At 38.0% G+C, this 19,684-nt stretch overlaps 2 protein-coding genes across 2 annotated transcripts in view; one reads left to right on the forward strand and one right to left on the reverse strand.

Moving 5' to 3' along the window:
• Positions 1 to 2,904: 2,904 nt before the first annotated feature.
• Positions 2,905 to 4,280, forward strand: LOC112518225 (probable sarcosine oxidase). Its single transcript, XM_025125844.1, has one exon. The coding sequence runs from the start codon at positions 2,948 to 2,950 to the stop codon at positions 4,196 to 4,198; it is 1,251 nt and encodes a 416-aa protein (XP_024981612.1). The 5' UTR covers positions 2,905 to 2,947; the 3' UTR covers positions 4,199 to 4,280.
• A 1,886-nt stretch (positions 4,281 to 6,166) lies between these two features.
• LOC112517902 (protein HUA2-LIKE 2-like) overlaps positions 6,167 to 19,684 on the reverse strand; it is a 16,399-nt gene continuing 2,881 nt past the window's right edge. The window contains exons 3-10 of the mRNA XM_025125294.1: positions 14,856 to 16,817; positions 12,847 to 13,324; positions 11,188 to 11,296; positions 10,963 to 11,075; positions 10,263 to 10,450; positions 8,718 to 9,589; positions 7,688 to 7,864; positions 6,167 to 6,649 (exon numbers count right to left, since the gene is read on the reverse strand). Coding sequence (XP_024981062.1) covers positions 6,624 to 6,649; positions 7,688 to 7,864; positions 8,718 to 9,589; positions 10,263 to 10,450; positions 10,963 to 11,075; positions 11,188 to 11,296; positions 12,847 to 13,324; positions 14,856 to 16,817 — 3,925 coding nt within the window. The 3' untranslated portion in view covers positions 6,167 to 6,623. The remainder of the gene's footprint in view (positions 6,650 to 7,687; positions 7,865 to 8,717; positions 9,590 to 10,262; positions 10,451 to 10,962; positions 11,076 to 11,187; positions 11,297 to 12,846; positions 13,325 to 14,855; positions 16,818 to 19,684) is intronic.

A 19,684-nucleotide genomic window follows, 5' to 3' on the forward strand; every position in this document is an offset into this window, starting at 1 on the left:
ATCATAATTATATTTTAGATTTTTTATATTTAAAATGAGATGTTTATCCTGTATTGGATTGTGTTTATCTGCAGTTAGTTACACGAATTCAGTTATGGGATGAAATCGGATAGGGATGAAATCGTTTAGGGATGAAATCGTTTAGGGATGAGCGGGTTTAAGAGTTTAAGAGTTTTTAAGAGTTTTTAAGAGTTTTAGCCAAATGCATTATAATATAGTATAGATATAGATTTAATTTAAGTTTAATAACGAAATAATATATTTTTGGGTTAATAATATAACATTTTATAAAGATAATAATTAAGTATTATGTTGGAACTCAATGATTATCCTAATTATATTTTAGATTTTTTATATTTAAAATGAGATGTTTATCCTGTATTTGATTATGTTTATCCGCAGTTAGTTACACGAATTCAGATATGAAACTTTAATAAGTTGTACTTACGCACAATCTACTTCCAATTTTGAGTTATAAGTAGTATGCATTAATAAACAATACTTTACGCATAAAAAGTGGTTTTTAAGAGTTTTTGTTAAATGCTTTATAATATAGTATAGATAATTATATTTTTATTTTGTCAAACATGTGTGTTCTGGTCAACTTACGTATATCTCGACCAATATCAAGAGCCTCGAATAACAGTTAAGAAAATCTTCGGATTTTGTGGATGTTGGGGTCGGTAAAAAATGTGAACCTATAAAAAATTTCAAGTCATGATACAATTTGACTATAAGAAACAAATATATTGATATTTTTTTTTTAGAAAATCATCTTTGGTATGTCGGTTAGTTCATTGTTTTTCATATATGAGGTTATATGTTTGAGTCTTTTATTGCAAAAAAATTCAAAAACATGATAAATTTGAAATTAAAAGTTCAAAACTAAAAAAATGACACTAATAGGATTCAAACTAGGGTCTAAGATGGAAGAAACGTCTTGCAAACCAATTTTAGCATGGGAAAGTATGTGTCCTAATTGTAGCTTCAAAACGTATATACAGTGGTACACAACAAATTGATATGACAACATTTTTTACGACCCTATAATTTTTTACACTACGACAGAGTAACAAAGTGATGCCCTAACCACAATATCCAATAGAATGGGTTCACCTTGGTCAGTAATCAATTCTTGTCCAAATATCCATTAATTTATTATTTATGACTTAAATAAGAAAAACCAGTTAATGATTATCATTATCTCGAGGATTTTATAGAAAATTCGTCAAAAAATCTGAAACGTTGTTATAGCATTACTTGAACGATGTGTTTGTTACATAGATAAGAGAATTGTACAGTCAAGTGATTAGTTTTAGAAAAACGACAACTAGAGCGGTTAAAGTAAACTAAATGTATAATGTATTTCTTTACATTTGGTGATGTTTGAACCATTGACCCCCCCACGAGACCAATGACTCACGTACTGCTAAACCAAAGGCCATTTGGTTTCTTCTATTTGTTTTATAGCATTATATGGTCATTTTCATTATAGTATTATCTTTTCATATAATTCATTATAAAATTATTGTACTCTTAAAAATCTACACATTATAACAATAGTTAATTGATTATCCATCATCGCTTCGCTCCTTTGTAATGTAAAAAAATCAGGGTCGTAAAAGTGTCACCGTATTATTTTGTTGCATGTAACCATATATTACTTGAAACTACATTAATAATATAAATTTATATAAGTAGATTTGGTTTGCACGTCTGTTCCCACCTTCCAAGCTCTCAGTTCTAATCATATTTGTATTATTTTCTTAAACTTTAGCTTTTAATCTTAGATTTATTAAGTTTCTGAAATTTTTTTGGAATAAAAGACTCGAATACCTGACCTCACATACGAAACTTAAGGAACTAAACAAACTAATGATATTTTTTAAGCAAAATATCCATAACTTTGTTTCTTATAGTCAAATGATGTCACACGTGAAAAATTCTTAAATCCTCTGGTCTTCTCATTTACTTACAAGGTAAAATTCTCAGTTCTTGCAATGCTTCCTATAAGCTAGTTTAAACTCATTAAAGGGTCTTTTACCAAACGTTAAGCCCTTAGTGGCAAAGGTTACGACCCGCATTTAGATTATCGAGTAACATTCTCTGCCCTAAAAATTGATTGTTGGTAAATATATTTTAACTGATAATCCCTCACTTACCCTGATAAGATTTTCGGACTTTTTTATGCCTCTTACACCGGTAAGATCGTTCAGACTTGTCATGCACAACTCGTAAAAGTAAATGACACCCAATAACGCTTATCGAATAAACGTTTGGTAAACGGGTTTTGAATCATTTACAACCTACGATTTTGAGTTTGAATTAATTTGAATAAGAAGTGTTAAGAGTAAACTACGTTTTTAGTCCCTGTGTTTATTGAAAATTTCTATTTTCATTCTTAATGGTTTTGAAATTACGATTTTCATCCTTATGGTTTAAAATCCATTACTGTTTATGTCCTTATGATTCAAAACTTACTGTTATTTTTGTAAAAGGGACGAAAAATAGAAATTAATTGAAAACCACAGGGACGAAAACTGAAATTTCCAACAAACCACGAGGACCAAAAACGTAATATACTCTAAGTATTAATGTAAAATTGGGCTTCATAGATAAGAGGCTTTTATTCCATAAATCATCTCAGGCCCAATCCACGGTCCAACGATGTTGGCGCACATTAGCACGTTTCTTTTACGGTGCGCGAACCAGGTGCACATTAGCATCAACAATAACATTCCACCAACCATAAGATTTCATCGATCTGTCTTTGTCTGCTTCTTCACCAGCTGCTGAGTGCATCTCTCTTGAACCTTTCGAAAATTCCAAATCGGATTATGGAATTCACCATTATAATCTGTTCGAGTGCATGTGGCGAAATACAGAAAGAAACAGAAAGAGAAAACGATCGATCTGTGTGTTTTCGTCTTCGAAGTCGAGCAAAAATATGGAAGATTTGGACCAATTTGATGTGATTGTGATCGGAGCCGGTGTGATGGGGAGTTCGACGGCATATCAAGCGGCGAAAACCGGTAAAAGAACTCTTCTCATCGAGCAATTTGATTTCCTACACTACCGTGGATCGTCTCACGGCGAATCTCGAACCATCCGAGCAACTTATCCTGAATCATACTACTGTCGGATGGCCATGGAATCGGAGAAATTGTGGATGGATGCAGAATCAGAAATCGGTTATAAGGTTTACTTCAAATCACAGCAATTGGATTTGGGACCGGCGAATAACAGTTCTCTCATGGCGCTTATCAGCAATTGCGAAGAGCACTCGATTAATCACCAAATTCTCGATCGTCACCAAACAGAAAAACATTTTTCCGGCAGGATTGAGTTGCCAGACGATTGGATTGCTGTTGTGACGGATCTCGGAGGTGTCCTGAAACCTACTAAATCGGTTGCCATGTTTCAAACACTCGCAATCAAACATGGAGCAGTGCTTAAAGACAGAACGGAGATCGTAGAAATAGTTAGCGATGAAGATAGAGGTGGCGTTTTGGTGAGTAGCCGGTCCGGAGAAGTGTATTCCGGTAAGAAATGTGTGGTCACCGCCGGAGCTTGGGTGAGTAAACTGGTCCAAAAGGTTAGCAATGGCGGCATCATTTTACCTATACAGCCATTGGAAACAACCGTATTTCACTGGAAGATCAAAAAGGGTCATGAGCTTGATTACACCATTGGAGCAGGATTTCCATCGTTTGCAAGCTACGGTGAGCCATACATCTATGGAACACCAGCTTTAGAGTTTCCAGATCTGATCAAAGTTGCTGTTCATGGTGGCCGAGAATGCGAACCAGATAAACGGACATGGGGAGTAGATGCAGAAGAGACAATGATTGGACATCTGAAAGAATGGATCAAAGGACGGTTTGGCGATCGAGTCAATTGGGAAGATGGACCAGTTATGATTCAATCATGTTTGTATTCCATGACACCAGATGAGGATTACATTATTGATTTCTTGGGTGGAGGGTTTGATGAGGATGTGGTGGTCGCCGGTGGGTTTTCCGGCCATGGGTTCAAGATGGCGCCCTTAGTTGGGAAGATACTGGTTGATCTGGCCGTCGGCGGGAAGGTGGCTGCCGAGAAATATGAGGCAGAAATCAAGCATTTGAAGCTGGGAAGATTTGAAGGCAATCCCAAAGGAAATAAGAAAGGCTTTGAAGACCAAGTTCGCCTTAAGTAGGTAATTTTAACATGTTCCTGCAGAAAAATTAGTGTCTTATTATGGATGATTGTGGAGATGTGAACGGTTGTGAATAATCTTTCATGAGTTTAGTTTATATTATTATTATTATTATTATTATTTTATATTAACCTGTATATCCAAGTCGCTATACGAGCTGACTAATCTCAGGGTGATCATCTGCTTTGCAGATAGCCCGGAGTCATCTCATTTGAATCTCCGTGGCCACAAGGGGAATTTATTCCTTCTTGGATTTGAACCTGAGACCTTCTGGTACTTTTGATCTTTAGAACCAAACTCAAACCAATCAGACACCACCCTTATGGTTAATTTATATAATTATTGAGGTTTGACATGATTCACTTGGACATTTATGATACAATGATCTCTCACAAGTGTGTTTGGATGGCGGATTAGGATAGTAGACTAGGTATGACTTAGTTTAAGGTGGATCAAAGGCTCATAAAATTGTTCGGTATGTTCTTAGCTGAATTCCTCTATTTTGAGGGATTTTTTAAAGTTTTTTTGGTTAATTTCAATGGACTTTTTGGTTTTTTAGTTGATATTTCTTGTATTTCCTGATATCCAAGAGCACCCATCAAAGTTTAGTAGGTTCAATTTTTAGACCACAAAAAAAAAATTCTACTCGGAGAATTGTTTGAGTGGATGCACGAGACCCACTTGAACCTTAATAGGTCTCCCCTGAAGTATGAGAAAATGTAGTTAGCGTGGTTGGGTAGAGGGGGGGGGGGGGGGGGGGGGGGGGGGAAGACTAGCAGTTTAGGCTAGAGATATGTTTTTGACCTTTCGTCACTTGCTTTTATTTTATTCGTGTAGTCGTTTAGATCAAATCGGTATACATCTCAACTCATACCCGCTTTTGAGTGGAATTTACAGGGTAGGTTTGGTTTAGTTCATAGCTTCAAATTGTTTATTACACTCTTGCACAAGCCAAGGAACGATGCACATAAACAGAAACAAAAACAATCCCTCTATTCTTAGGGGTAGAAATCAAGTCTACATACATCTCCTTCTCTAAACCCTACCTTCGAGTGGAGTTTATAGAGTCGATTTGGTTTAGTTCATGTCTTCTACTTATTTGTTCACAAACCAAAGGCCTACACAATAACTACTTTACTCTTTTTGGTTATATCGGTGATATAATATATATTATATATATGTCATCCATAAACATATCATGTGCATTAACTAGAGTTTAGAAATATAGTTTCAAAATTAAAACATCACATAAACAAGTCTCACAAAACAAAATAGGAAAAGTGTTCAAAAACGAGCTAATTGCAAGCAATAGGTTCGACATCCGAATCAACATCATCTGATACGTTCACTTCTTCGTTTAGGGTAGCTTCCAATCTTCCCCGTCATCTCCAACATGATCATCATCATCATCCTTATAGCGCTCCCTTTTACTTCTTGTAGTTGGAACCACCCAATCATCATTTTCTTTGACATCTCTCAAGAAAATAGGATTTGAAGACTTGTTATCCTTAAGAGATTTGTAGCGAGAAGAGAAGAAGCATGAAACCTAATATATGTGTTGGTTGAAGAGGCCCAAAAAACTAAACCTAACATGTAATATAAAAAAAAGCCCAAACATTTGCCTTACAAAAAGTCGGTATACCGAACCGATTTTTCCATCAAAGTATCGATGAAATATCGGCGATATTATCGGAACCGATATTTTGACGGATATTTCACCACATATTTTTCCAGAGACCAATATCCGATATATCGCTGATATAACGGCAATATATCACGATTTTAACAACATTGATCGACATACATCTCTTGTCGACATCTCACCCCAGACCCTACTCTTGAATGAAGTGTATGGGTCAATTGGGTTTTATCTAGGATGGTCTGGGGCTTCTTACAGGTGGAATATTGAAATGAATGGCAAATTTAAAAAATGAACACTTAATAAGATTCCATGAACATTAAGCACCTGAAATGAAAAGGCAAATCTATATCAATAATGTGAAAAAAAGAACCCAACAATTATATTTCAATATTTAAACCTTCCAATACATCCAGCCAAACCCAGGTTTTAATTTAGCCCACCATCCCCAATAATTGACAACTAAGGACTAAAAATTAACATCCAACATTTGGCTTAAAACATTGAAAGACAACATCTCATGACCTTCAAAACAAGAACAAAAGCAGAGCAAAAACCCAACGATTGCAGACATTTTCGCACATCCTTCGTAACCTCGTTCCCCTTGATCAAACATGAAATGTATGTCTTCGTCAAGTGTTCGATGCAACAGGTTCTTGCTAGAGATTGTACAACGGGTTTTTTATACGTCTAAAAATCCCGATGTATTCAAGTGAAAATTTGGTCTCTTATAAGTTAAAGAAATGTTCCAATGGGATACTATACGATTGTTCTGATATGGGTGTGTCACCTTGGCCTCCAAAAGTTGGGACCTGCAACACCAAAAAGATAAGTTTAAAGACTTTGCAATTTGCAAATCAAGAAACTGGGTAGGAATTCCCTTCGTCCCAAAATGAGTGTCAACTTTCAAAAATGTCTACTTTCCATTTTTCCCCTTAATTATGGAATGAAGAAACTCTTCGGTCTCAAACTGTTATTAAGGGTAAAACTGTCATCTAGTTAAATCAAAAAGTTCAACGATCCCACGTTTATAAAGCTTATAAATGCATTTTTTTCATAGTTACCCCTTAATTTTGGGATGGAGAAATTTATTACTCCACCAGTCCATCTATTATAAAGGGTAGAACTGTCATTTACTTGATCAAAAAGTGTAACGATTATTACACATTTCTAAAACGGTGTCTTCTTCATGGTTACTCCCTCCATCCCAAGTGTTTCACATTTCAATTCTACCCTCAATTATGAGATGGAAAAATTTATCACTCTTATCTATTACTATTACCAAGGGAAAAATCATCATTTAGTTGATTAAAAAGTGTAATTACACGTTTCCAGAAAATATGTTTTTAATTGTTACTCCCTCTGTACCTAAATAATAACTGTTTCACATTTCTATTTTACTTTGTCCCAAAATAAGTGTCCACTTTCAAAAGTAGTGCCAACTTCCCAATTTTACCCTTTATTATGAGACGGAAAAATTCATTACTCCGTCTATTATAAAGGGTAAAATTGTCCTTTAGTTGATTAAAATGTATAGCAACTACATGTTTCTAATATTGTGTTCCTAATCGCTCCCTCCGTACCAAAATAAGCGTTTCATATTTCCCAAAATAAGTGTCCAATTCCTAAAGTGCCACCTTTCAAATTTTATCCTTTACTATAAAGATGGAGAAATTCATTATTCCATCCATTATAGAGGATTAAATCGTCATTTTGTTAATAAAAAAGTGTAACAATTACACATTCCAATAACCGTGTCTTTTTCATTGTTAACATTTATTTCGGGACGGAGGGGGTATCTTACATTGTTAAGTGTGCTTAAACATTAAAATTGAAGGCGAAGCGCACACCTCTAGTTGCCATGGGAACAGGTGCTTCCGGGTAAGGTCTATGCGGTGTCATTTCTCTATGATTTGTAGGTCGAACAGGATAATGCCAGGTGTTGGCGGACATTGGCGGCTCACAAGGTGGACCACCGTATACATTAGGAGGATACCGTGCCCTCGGGCCATCGGGATGGCATGGACCTGTTACATATATGAAATTGATCATCAAACCTGAACCACAAGACATGTATAAAACAAATAGGTCACATTTGGTACGCGAAACAAGACGGGACGGGATGGTACAAAAACATGTTGTCCCACGTTTGGCATGTACCTGAATGGAACATAAATGCATTTTTTTCCTGTCCCACCAAAATAATTGGAACAAAAATCAGGAAGATGTGACAAAACCCTAACACCTTGACATTTAAACATTGATAGGACTTAACGAAACAAAAATGCATTTTTTTGGTCGCACAAAAATAGGTGGAACAAAAAATCGGAAAGATGGGACGAGATCAGTAAATTACTAAACTACACATGTTAAATTAAAACCTTCCAACATTCTTTCATCCACCTGTCTCACTCTCGCCCATCCAGTCCAATATGGAGCAACATTTAGACTTGGATATAACTGAGTGGAACAAAAATGCATTTTTTTTGGTCCCCCAAAATAAGGGAAACAGATAACATAAAGATTGGACAAGCTTGGTAAATTACTAAACTATCCATGTTAAATTAGAACCCTACAACCTTCCAAGATTATTGCACCCTCATACCTCATGTCGCATCAAAATAGGTGAAACAAATACCAGGGAGATGGGACAAGATTGTTAAATGAAAACCCTAAAACCTTCCATAATTCTTTCACCCCCTACCTCATGTCGCACCAAAATAGGTGAAACAAATAACAGAGCTACGGGACAAGATTGGTAAATTACTAAACCACCCATGTTAAACTAAACCCCCATAACCTTCCACAATTCTTTCATCCACCAAACTCACTCCTGCCCACGTACCAAATATTAAACTATAAAAGGTCAAGAGCTTTTACCAGAAAAAGGAGGTGGTGGAAACCTCCAGCTTTCATCATGTGGGGCTACATGCATTCTGTCATGATCACTGTGAAAATTCCCGGTGTCGGTACTGTTGACGAAATGGAACCTGCCGGGATACGAAGGCGGTGGGATTTCCCGATCGGATTGAAAGTACGAGAACTGAGACGATGGAGTAGGATGCGGTGGCCTCAGATGGACATTATTGGCGGCTTGAAGAGGTGGCCGAGGAACTGGTAAACTACCGTAAGAGCAAGAATTAGATGACTCCGGTAGATTGGCATCAGAAAAGTTACCCACGGTCTCTGGTAAAGGAGGTGGTGCAGGAAGGGTGGCTGGAGGTGGTGCAGGAAGGGTGGCTGGAGGGGGCGGAGGAAGGGAGGCTGGAGGGGGCGGAGGAAGGGAGGCTGGAGGGGGAGGAGGAAGGACAGGTGGAGGAGGTGGAGGAAGAGAGGCGGGAGGAGGTGGAGGAAGAGAGGCGGGAGGAGGTGGAGGAAGGGCAGATGGAGGTGGTGGAGGTGGCGGGGAATTAGGCAGAGGTGGAGATGATGGCGGCAAATCTTTGGGCAATGGAGGGGCAAACAATGGCGGATGTATTGCAACTTTTCCTAGACCGTTATTAGTAGAGTCGGTTATTTCAGCTTCACGAGAGGGAGCCACGTCCTCCATTTCAAGCTCGCCATCAACATCCTCCAAGACATGGGTATGCTTATCGGCGGCAGGTGTCGGCACCCCATCACGTTCCTCGGAAATTTCAAGATTATGCTCGGGAGTTACAGCCTCGAAACCCTCCACATCAGAATCGCTCCCTTCTTTTCCTTCCTTCAGCATTGTTGGCATGCAGAAACCGGATAGTTGTATACTCGAATTGCTGATCCCAAAAAACAAAAACCATTAAAAAGCAAAACACGATAAATCTCCTTTATCCCAAAGTAAATCAACAATAAAATAACAGTTTTAGAAATGTGTAATTATTACACTTCTTTAATATACTAAATGACGATTTTACCCTTACTAATAAAGAAAGCAATCACTTTCTCCTATCTCATAATTAAGGGTATATTGGAAAGTAGGCACTTTCAAAAAAGACAGTTTTAGAAATGTGTAATTATTACACCTATTAATCTACTAAATGACAATTTTACCCTTAATGAGTTTCTGCTATCTCATAATTAAAGGTAGAAGGGTAGAATTGGTCTTTAATCTACTAAATGACAATTCTACCCTTAATGATGAAGCGAGTAACGAATTTCCCCCATCTCATAATTAAAGGTAGAATTGGGAAGTAGGCACGCACTTATTTTTCAATATACTAAATGACAATTTCTCCCTTAATGATGAAGGGAGTAATGAATTTCTCTCATCTCATAATTAAGGGTAGAAATGGAAAGTAGGCATTTACTTTCGAAAGTGGAGGCCTATTTCGGGACAAACTAAAACATACATGTGGACTATTATTTTGGGATCCAGGAACTATTTTAATATTTCAGAGTCTATTTACGAAATAAATAAATAATTTAATACGATGCAAAAGAGAGACGCACCTTCCATACTCATCAACCAGCATACCCTCGACTTCCCTAACCGGATCATCAAACGCCCTTTCGTTCCTAAAGGGCCGGCGTGAATTACTAATCCTAGAAGACATGTTGTTGAGGGAATCAAGCTCACGAATATGGTGACGGATCATTGGTTCTGGAAGGATCTTCCTTTCTTGCCACAGTTTCAGTACCTATCGAACAATACAAACATAAAATAAAATTATACGCTTTTTCACCGATCTTCAGTACGATGTTTAACATATTCTGTATTTTAATTCTTGTAAACACAGTTTGGTCAAAGTGCAACAAATTGCCGTCATATATGGGAATAGGGAAATGTTCATTTGAGAACCAACTATTCATGAATTATTCATAGTGAATATCGTGAATTACTCATTAATTATTCATCATGAATATCGTAAATTACTCATTATGAATTATTGTGATATTGATGAATATCATGAACAATGAAAAATCAAGATATTCATGGCAGGTATATTCATCATGAGTAGTTCATGAATAGTTGGTTCTCAAATGAATCTGCCCCAATTCGCAGTTCCTAAATGAAATTTATGGTTCCTAAATGAATATTTAGGCATATTCATCATGAATATTTAGGCAAATTCATCATGAATATTTATGGTTCCTAAATGAAAGTTCCCCTATGAAAAAACAGAGCAAAATGTCTAGGAATGACACATGCCTTTAAGCACTGCCTACGATTTTCAAGTGCACTACTCCCCGGAGGAGCAGCCGCCAACAATAACCGTGGTAGCACCGCTTGGATCGCTGACGGATACAAGCCACCCACATCACCTGAAAACACAATTGATTACATTACAAGAATGCATTGCTAGCAAACACGTGAAAGAACCGTGTACACGCTGCTGCAACGAAAATAAATGTGAAAACAACAAATGTAAATTACCTCTCAGCCCTCGAGAACATTGTGCAATAGAATCCACAAGAAAGAATAAGTCCACCCGTTTATGTAAGCTAGGTTCAGCTTCCAAACTGCGGGCAATAGCCTCCACCACCTGCATTCAAAACAATTGTGTGTATAAATTACCACCGATACATACACACCTCTTGTCAAAACAAAAAAAAATTCGGAGGTCAAAAAATTGGAAAAAAGACGGTGGCAACACAAGTAAGATGGCCATTAAAGCAGGAACGAATGATTTCTATATCAGATGTGATAATAACATTCTTATACTTCACAAAACCTACAGGGCCAAATGAAAATATACCCCACTCGAAAGTCGGGTACAGAAGCAACCTGAACCAGAAGGAATCCAGATCCATAACTCAAAATTCAAGGCTTGGTTTCCATATCCGAAATCCGATCAGATTTTTTGTTTGCCCACCCGAACCCACCAGATGCACACCCATAGTAAGTGAGGGTATGCTTGTTAGCAGCTTAATGATCTTAATGGGACTCGCAGCTTATTCGGCCAGCTATACATGACTGTTTGATAGTGGCTTAATGATATAGAAAGTATCCTATTCAGTAAGCTTCTAGGGGAGCATTATGCAAAAACCCAAGTTTTTTCCAAACCTGTCCCTCCAATTAAAAAGCATGCTCGTTCCATCTATGAAAACACCCTCCCAAACAAAAACCTTCCCAGTCTATACAGACAGAGTAGCACACACAGACAGTTTTATCCATACAAAACTTAATGGAAAACCAACCACCCTGAGATGCCCATTAGAGGTAGAAATGATTATTTCTCAACTATATCAAAAGTGATAATAACATTGATATACCTCCTTCATGGGTAAAATAGTGTCCAAATTGATAAATACCTGGACTTTCAAGCAATCTAAGACTAAGGATGGCTTTAATTTTAATAACCACTTCACACTTCCGTCAGAAGTAATAAAAACCAGATATGGGGTGCAAAAAAGAGTAACCATGTGAATATAACAGTTTGTATGAACGCAAGACAGAAATAACTTTTGACATCAAAATTAGAATTGCATAAGATCATCAAAGGACAACAAGATTGATCCATGTCATTAAACAGTGAGAGAAACTCTACAAGCTACCACATGGAAAGAGATCCAAATAGCTTAGTAAAGGATGTGACTTGTGAGTGATGTGAATCTTGACCAAAGAAAACTCTCGTTCTGGTTTGCAATTAGGCCAAAAACTCTGGGGAAGTGAGCAATGTGAATCTTTGACCAAGAAAACTCTCATTCTGGTTTGCAATTGGGCCAAAAACTATCAGGGAAATTTAATAACATCTTCATTCTGCAGATTAGGTAAGAGAGATGCATAGCATTCCCAAGACCCACTAAAAAGAGAGAACCTTTCAGTCATGTCAACTTTCTAAACTAATGCATACAGTCAAATGTACAATGTTAGAACAAAGTCGCTGAGACCAAACGGGACCAAACAACCACGTATATACAACCCGAAGTGGTGCCTGAGGGTCAAATGTACGCAGATCTGACCTCTATCCTAAATAATAGAGCAGCCGTTTAAGTGAAGACTTGGCTTGTAAAAAGTGTGCAAAATGAAGGGTTATTGAAACCACAAAATAATACTGCAAGAGAAAAGAGACAGTGAAGACGTAATATTTACCTTGACAGCAATGCCAAATTTTGCACAGTCAATTGCGATTCGCGTGGCTCGGTCGATGCTTTTTTTAGTCCGTGTTAATGCCGCAAGACTGGCCTCAAAAGACGTAAGAGCAGCATTTGCTTCTGATATCGTGCTCCATTTATTGCTGGCGTGCTTTGGTTTCTCATGGTACAAATGCACAGCAGGACTACAACAGCCACTGTTTTCAAGGAAATTACTATTATCTGAAGTAGATATGTTGCAAATGGAAGTATTGGGTGGAGAGGCTCGTGCAGTTGAGTCAAACGCATCATTCGGAGGAGAAGATGTCCGGGTACCTGACTCAATTTTATGGCTCAAGCCATCTTCAAAAATAGAAGTCGAATTTGAAAGTTCAGGACCCGGGGCAACAGTCTTCAACTCCTTCACTGTGGTTAGAGATGGAGGATCATCATCTACTTCCATATTCGATCTTTTAGTTGCTTCGGTATCTTCCAGTCTAAGACAAAGATTGTTCCAACTATGAGGGTGATAGAAGACTAATGCCGAAAAAACAAAAAAAAAAATCCAACCTAACAAACCCAGTAAATTTCTGTTAGTTATGTTATTTCTATATTTATATCATTTTACTAGAGGTTTCTAATCTACCTAATGTGTGTTCCTGTTGAAGCATATACGCGGGGGGTGGGCGCAGGGCAGATGATTTTAAAGCAGACAATTTCTTATAAAAGGCATTCAGTCCGGGCATGTTTGTTAGCAGCTTAATGAGCTTAATGGGACTCACAGCTTACTGGTCAGTTATATATGACTGTTTGGTAATGGCTTAATGATATAGAAAGTAACTTATTCGGTAAGCTTCTAGGGGAGCTTTATGCAGAAAGCCAAAAAGAATCCGGACCTGCCCCTCCCAATTAAAAAACACACTCCTTCCATCTATGAGAAAACCCTCCCAAACAAAAACATTCCTAATCTTACAGACTGATTATTCCACACAGACAACTTTATCCATACAGGACTTAATGGATAACCAACCAAACAGCCCCTAAGTCCCACCCCAAGGTGAGATCTGGATGATGGGATGTAGGCAGAGCTGACTTCTACCCAGAAGAGTAGAGCGGCTGTTTACGTAAAGACCCCCTGGCTTGTGCAAAGTGTGCGAAAAGAAAGGGCTATAAGTAGCAACTAACAAAACAGATAATAACCAACAACCGAAATATACAGACAGAGGCAGGTACAAGAAAACATAACCAAAGCAATGTGTAATTATAAGCTCACACACACACCCTTCACTTTTAGTGAGTTTGAACCTTGACCTCCAAGGAGAATGGGATCTACAGGTAACCCAGATACCAAAGGGCAATGACCCTTTGGTTGCCCGTAGAGCTGTTCACGGACAGATGACCTGTTAGACCAGCCCTGTCCAGCCCGCTAGAAAAGCGGGTTTAATACTATTCTCGAAGAAATGGGCGGGCCCGGACGGACTTGTTAAAATTAATGGGTGGGCAAGGGCAATGCAAAAAAAATGCACAGGCCCGTCTGGCCCATTAATATTTTTATAATAATTAACTTTCATAATTAGAAGTTACAAACAAAATTAAAAATTCTTGATAATAACACTCTGAAAATCTAAAAAGTAAAAACATAATTACCTTAATTGTTCAATTCCTTATTATATCACTCCATATTTTGCGAGACAATTTGTTTTCTAAATCGTGTACATTGTCATGTATTTACATCTAACTATAAGTTGGGAAAATTGTTTATCTATTTTGAATTATTTTGCACAACTTGTGATCAAATATTAATTTCGTTTTCTTAAAAATGACAAAAAATATTTAGGCACGTTAGCCTGTGGGAAAGCCCGGCCCATTTATAGGGCAGGTATGGGCAAGTTTTCAAGCCTGTAAAAAAGGGCTTGGGTTCGCTATATAGGCCCGTTGGACAAGAAAAATAGGTTAGTAACTAGGCACTATCTTAATGAACATACACAGACTGCATCATATAATATATTAATATGCATATTAACTTACATTGCATTGCCATTGCTGTCATCTTCAAATGGATTATCTGCCATATTGCAGCTTTTCTGGGGAGAAGATTGCATCAACAAATTGGCATCATCGTGTGAAATAACTCCATTCTCCACGTTGCTCGATATAGGATCTGAACTCACCCCAGAAACATCTGAAGGATCCTTTTTGCTGAGCTCAATCAACTCCGAAGTTTCAAATTCAGATTCATTTGCAACAGCAGTAGTATTATTGCATTCAGGAAGAGACTCTTTCTTCTCGATAGCATCCGATGAAGGTTTCGGGCTTTGCAGGACTTCAACCGTTTTCACACAAGAAGACAGTATGACGGCATCCTTACTATCGGAAATTTCCACGGGCTTTACGTTGTCATCTTTTAAAATCCCGTCTTCTGGACTATTACTAGTTCTTGAAGGTTGATTGCAGCCATTGATCTTGTCAGTTGTCTCATTACGATCAAGTGGTGGAGCTAAATCGCCATTACCGAGAACGATCACCTTTTGTACTTCGGGCTGGTCTGTTTCTTTAATCTCGATGGCCAAATTAAAGCAGTCAATCGAAGAAGAAAGAGATCCATTTATGATAGTTTTCATGGCAGATGGTCCTTCAGGAGAAACTTGTTTTTCTTCTGCAACATTTGCAGACATGGCTTCAAGAGCACGATGGAGTCGTTTAGATGGCGGTAAAGCAGCTTCACCATCAGCTAAACAGCCAAAATGCTTATTATGCTTGTTAGCTTCCCATAATGGTGGCTTATTAACACTACATTTGCTTAACATAAATAAAGCGTCTGATTCTTCCCTACCTGCTGACGAGTTTCCCTCTGCCGACATATCTTCTCCATCACTCAAGACTGCACAGTCCTGCTTCGGTCTAATTACGGGTTCTTCCATAGATGATGACGTACGACCCATCCGAACCCTGGCCCGTTTTACTAGTGGAAGGTGTTCATCACCGTCTTCCTTGGTATACTTCCCGCTAGATTTTTCAAGATCAGCATGCTGAATAGGTTCGCTTTTATCCATCTCGACACCACAAGATTGCTTGTTGATTCTATCCGGGAACTCCGTGGTAACGGTTATAGCACGTTTTCTACTGGGCTTTCTTTTCTTCTTAACAATAACGGCTTTATTTTGAAATTCAAGTGTCTGACTCAGCTGCATGTCTCCCCCAGAACATTCCGTTACATAATCATGTTCCATAAGCTTATAACCAGATTGTACACAGTTTCCCTCATTAAAACTCTTGGTATCGGAATCAACAGTCACAATTTCAGAACCATTTTCTTCAGGACTTGCATTTGAAGCAAGAGGTAAATCCTTATCTGGTCCATCAGATGAACCCGGTGATGTCCTGACCCTTTTCGTCCTTCTTTGGGCCCCGTCCCTTGATACGTTAGATAAATTACCATTATTCATTTCAATGCCTTCCGGAACGTTCTGAAATCTGCAAGACTCTGCTCTAACCGAACTTCTTGATCTACGAGCAGATGGTATCCTTCCATGCATCGTTGACGCACGAGTACTTGAGTATTTCTTTCTCGAGTATGTGGTAGGCAACGGTGCCTTCGTGACCGCCAAATGACCGGTGGGATCTATCGACATTTTATCCCCCTTGTGAAGAACGTCTTCTGTAGTCATGGCATCACCATCGCAAGGACCATCATTACGTTTTGGAGAATCCGACATTTTCGAGCACGAGTCAACTGTCGGTGTGAGAGCCTCGTCTTTCGAACCAGAACTTGCAATACATTCCTCGGATTTGACTCCATTTGTCGAAGTGGCTTGACCGATGGTATTAACACCATTGACTTGCCGCTCCTGTTTTTTTAGCTCCTCGTAGCTATCAATTATCTCCCTTACAGCACGAACAAAATCAGCACCTTTACCATGACGTTTGCTCAGTAGAGATTCTTTCTTCTCTTCGGTAAAAGCTTCAACATCAGACGGATTGCAGAACGCTCTGCATAGAGAGGCATATACTTAGTCCATCCAAAAAACCAACTGATCCTGAAAACTAAAGCAAGACGAACACAAAGAAAAGCAAGATGATATTGACATAAACATTAATGTAGAGCATTAGAGTTGTGAACGGAATGGATGGCCCCGCTAGACCTGGCCCATCCAGCCCACAACAGAAAATATAATGAATTTGCCAGGGTAAAAGTGTTCCAAAGAGAAATGAATAGCACTGTAACGCTATTCCAAGTATGTACGGAGAATTCCATGATCTTTAGTTCTTTACTTTTACATCTTCACTAACTTATGCTATTTCACATATAAATGCAGAAGCAGGAATCACTTGCATCATTTGTTTTGTTAGATTTGTTTATAGTCATTCTTTGGTTCAGTTTTGCACACGTGATAAAGCTCTGTCCTGGTTACTTCACAGACAAAAAACATTGTAGGCATAAGAAAGAGGTGTCTGTAAGGCCTCCAAATGGAATGCATTATGGAATGGGTGCATCCAACATATTTCTAATTGTATGATGACTTACATAAATACACTTGGCAAACTCCAAATAATTGTGTGCTTGTTTCATATCGACATAAATTCACTTGGCAAATATCCAAATAATTGTGTTCCTGTTTTGAAACTTCACCTGTATGCTTGTTTTGATATTGGCATGGATAAAAATTAACAAGCCCCCAAACATTTTGAACAGGGCAAGTTCCGCCATTTTTTAAAACCACATATTGATGTTTAGATACTAGGATTCCTTTGAACGCTAAAAGAATACAGTTATGGATGGTGGATGCATGTTGTACATATTACAACAATATAAACAGAGGCAAGTACAGGAACAATATATTGCCGAAGAAGTAGAAACTACACACCCCTAGCAATCTAAGGGATTTTTTTAATTAGCAACTTAATGAACTTAATGGAAAACACAGCTTATTCAGTCAGTTATACATGACTCTTTAGTAGTGGCTTAATAATATAGAAAGTGGCTTATTCAATAAGGTTCTGGGGGAGCTTTATGCGGAACCAAGTTTTTTCCGAACCTGCCCCTCCTAATTAACAAACACGCTCATTCCATCTTTTTACTAAAAAAACCTTCCCAAACAAAAACATTTCCAGTCTATACAGACAGCTTTATCCATACAGGACAATGAAAAACGAACCAACGAAACAACCTCTAGGGTTCTAGACTTCTACTTGAAAGACTTTTGAGTACGGTAATTGAATGATCATAAAGATGAAGAACATCAAGGCTCCTATACAAGATATCGTTGAGGGTTGACGATGAAGATTCAAAGTGAGTTTTAAGAATCAATTATTTCAATTGAACCACATGAAGTATACATAAAAAGAAAAGAAACTTCAGGTAGCCAAGATGTAAAAATTGAAGTACCATGGAATTGGACTCCATCGATATCTAAAAAGATTCCTTAGTTTAGAAAAAGACAACTATAGCAACATAAAGATCATGTGATGGCATACATGACTACATGAGAAATATAAATACACAAGAACCCATACACATCCAAGCCTTCAACTTGATCCTTCTAAATTCTCATACACATCCAAGTCTTCAACTTCAGAATAAAAATATTCATACGTGATCATTTAAAATTTATAGTGAACTCCGTATATCTCATGTGAAGGTCACACAATGCAACTGTATAAGGTTTCAGAATAAAAATATTCCTACATGATCGTTCAAAATTTATAGTGAATTCCGTAAGGTCACACAATGCAATGGTTTAAGATATTGATGACCCAACCTCAAGAATCCATATAGCATGCCTTTGTCCGATAGATGGGCAAAAAGGATGTGCCATTCTCTACCAGCAACTCAAAGGCTTTCTAAATACAGTTGAATATTGAAGTTAAAATAAAAGAGGGAGATCAATGTGTGTGTGCATTTAGAGGAGGGAGAAGGGAAAGAGATGCAGCCAAGAGAAAGCAAACTTTTCGATCCACAACAAAGGGCAAAACCAAACTCAATTTAATAGTTACACAAAATTTGGTGAAACCAGATCTTCCAGCTCCACAATAGCAGATTAGCAATCAAGCAAGACTCACTAGAACACACTCAAATCTCAATATAGTGCAAGTATCTCAATGGCACACTAGTAGTGAAGATAAAAATATCCCAGTTAGAAAAAATAATCATTGGTAGTTGTGAATCATAAAAAGGTATATATAATAAGCTACAAATCAAAATCTATCCAACCAGTTATCGAATTTAAACATCAATATTAGGTGGTACAGCAACAAGATCTCCGATTTAGTCACCCACTTCTTATAAAACAGCATGCTTGTGTAGAACGAAGTCAAATAACAAATCTTATTGCAGCTAAAACCGTCTGCTGGACTTGTAGCAGCCAAGACTGTCTGTTAGACTTGTAGCATCATAAAAATCTCATATTGACCACTAAATTATAAAATGACACAGAAGTCAACAATGAGCTGACTGATCCACTCAAGTTCTAAATGAACTGCATAGACTTGCCTAAAAAAACTTGGATGGGATTTATACACTGTTTTAAAAAACGCCGGAGGCGTGCCTCAGGGCAGTGCTGTCCAAAATCCGTTCAGGAACGTGCGCCTCTACTATCCAGGCTTGAACGTACGCCTTAAACTGTGAGGAGGGCTGTGAGGCGGTGGGCTGATGGGCCGGTCCATTGGCAGACGCCTTTATCATACAGTTGCATCCAGTTCTTCTCTCTCTCAATAACCGATCGTTTCCCTCTCTCTCTCAACCGCCATCGCTCTTCTCTCTCTATCTCTTTCTCACACGATATCAGTTCTTCTCCAGTTCTGTCTCCGTCACTCATTCTCTCCATCGTCTTCCCTCCTCACGATTCTCACATAGCAAC

Source organism: Cynara cardunculus, assembly GCF_001531365.2.
Source record: "Cynara cardunculus var. scolymus isolate 2C chromosome LG 9, CcrdV1, whole genome shotgun sequence".
Classification (NCBI taxonomy): Eukaryota; Viridiplantae; Streptophyta; class Magnoliopsida; order Asterales; family Asteraceae; genus Cynara; species Cynara cardunculus.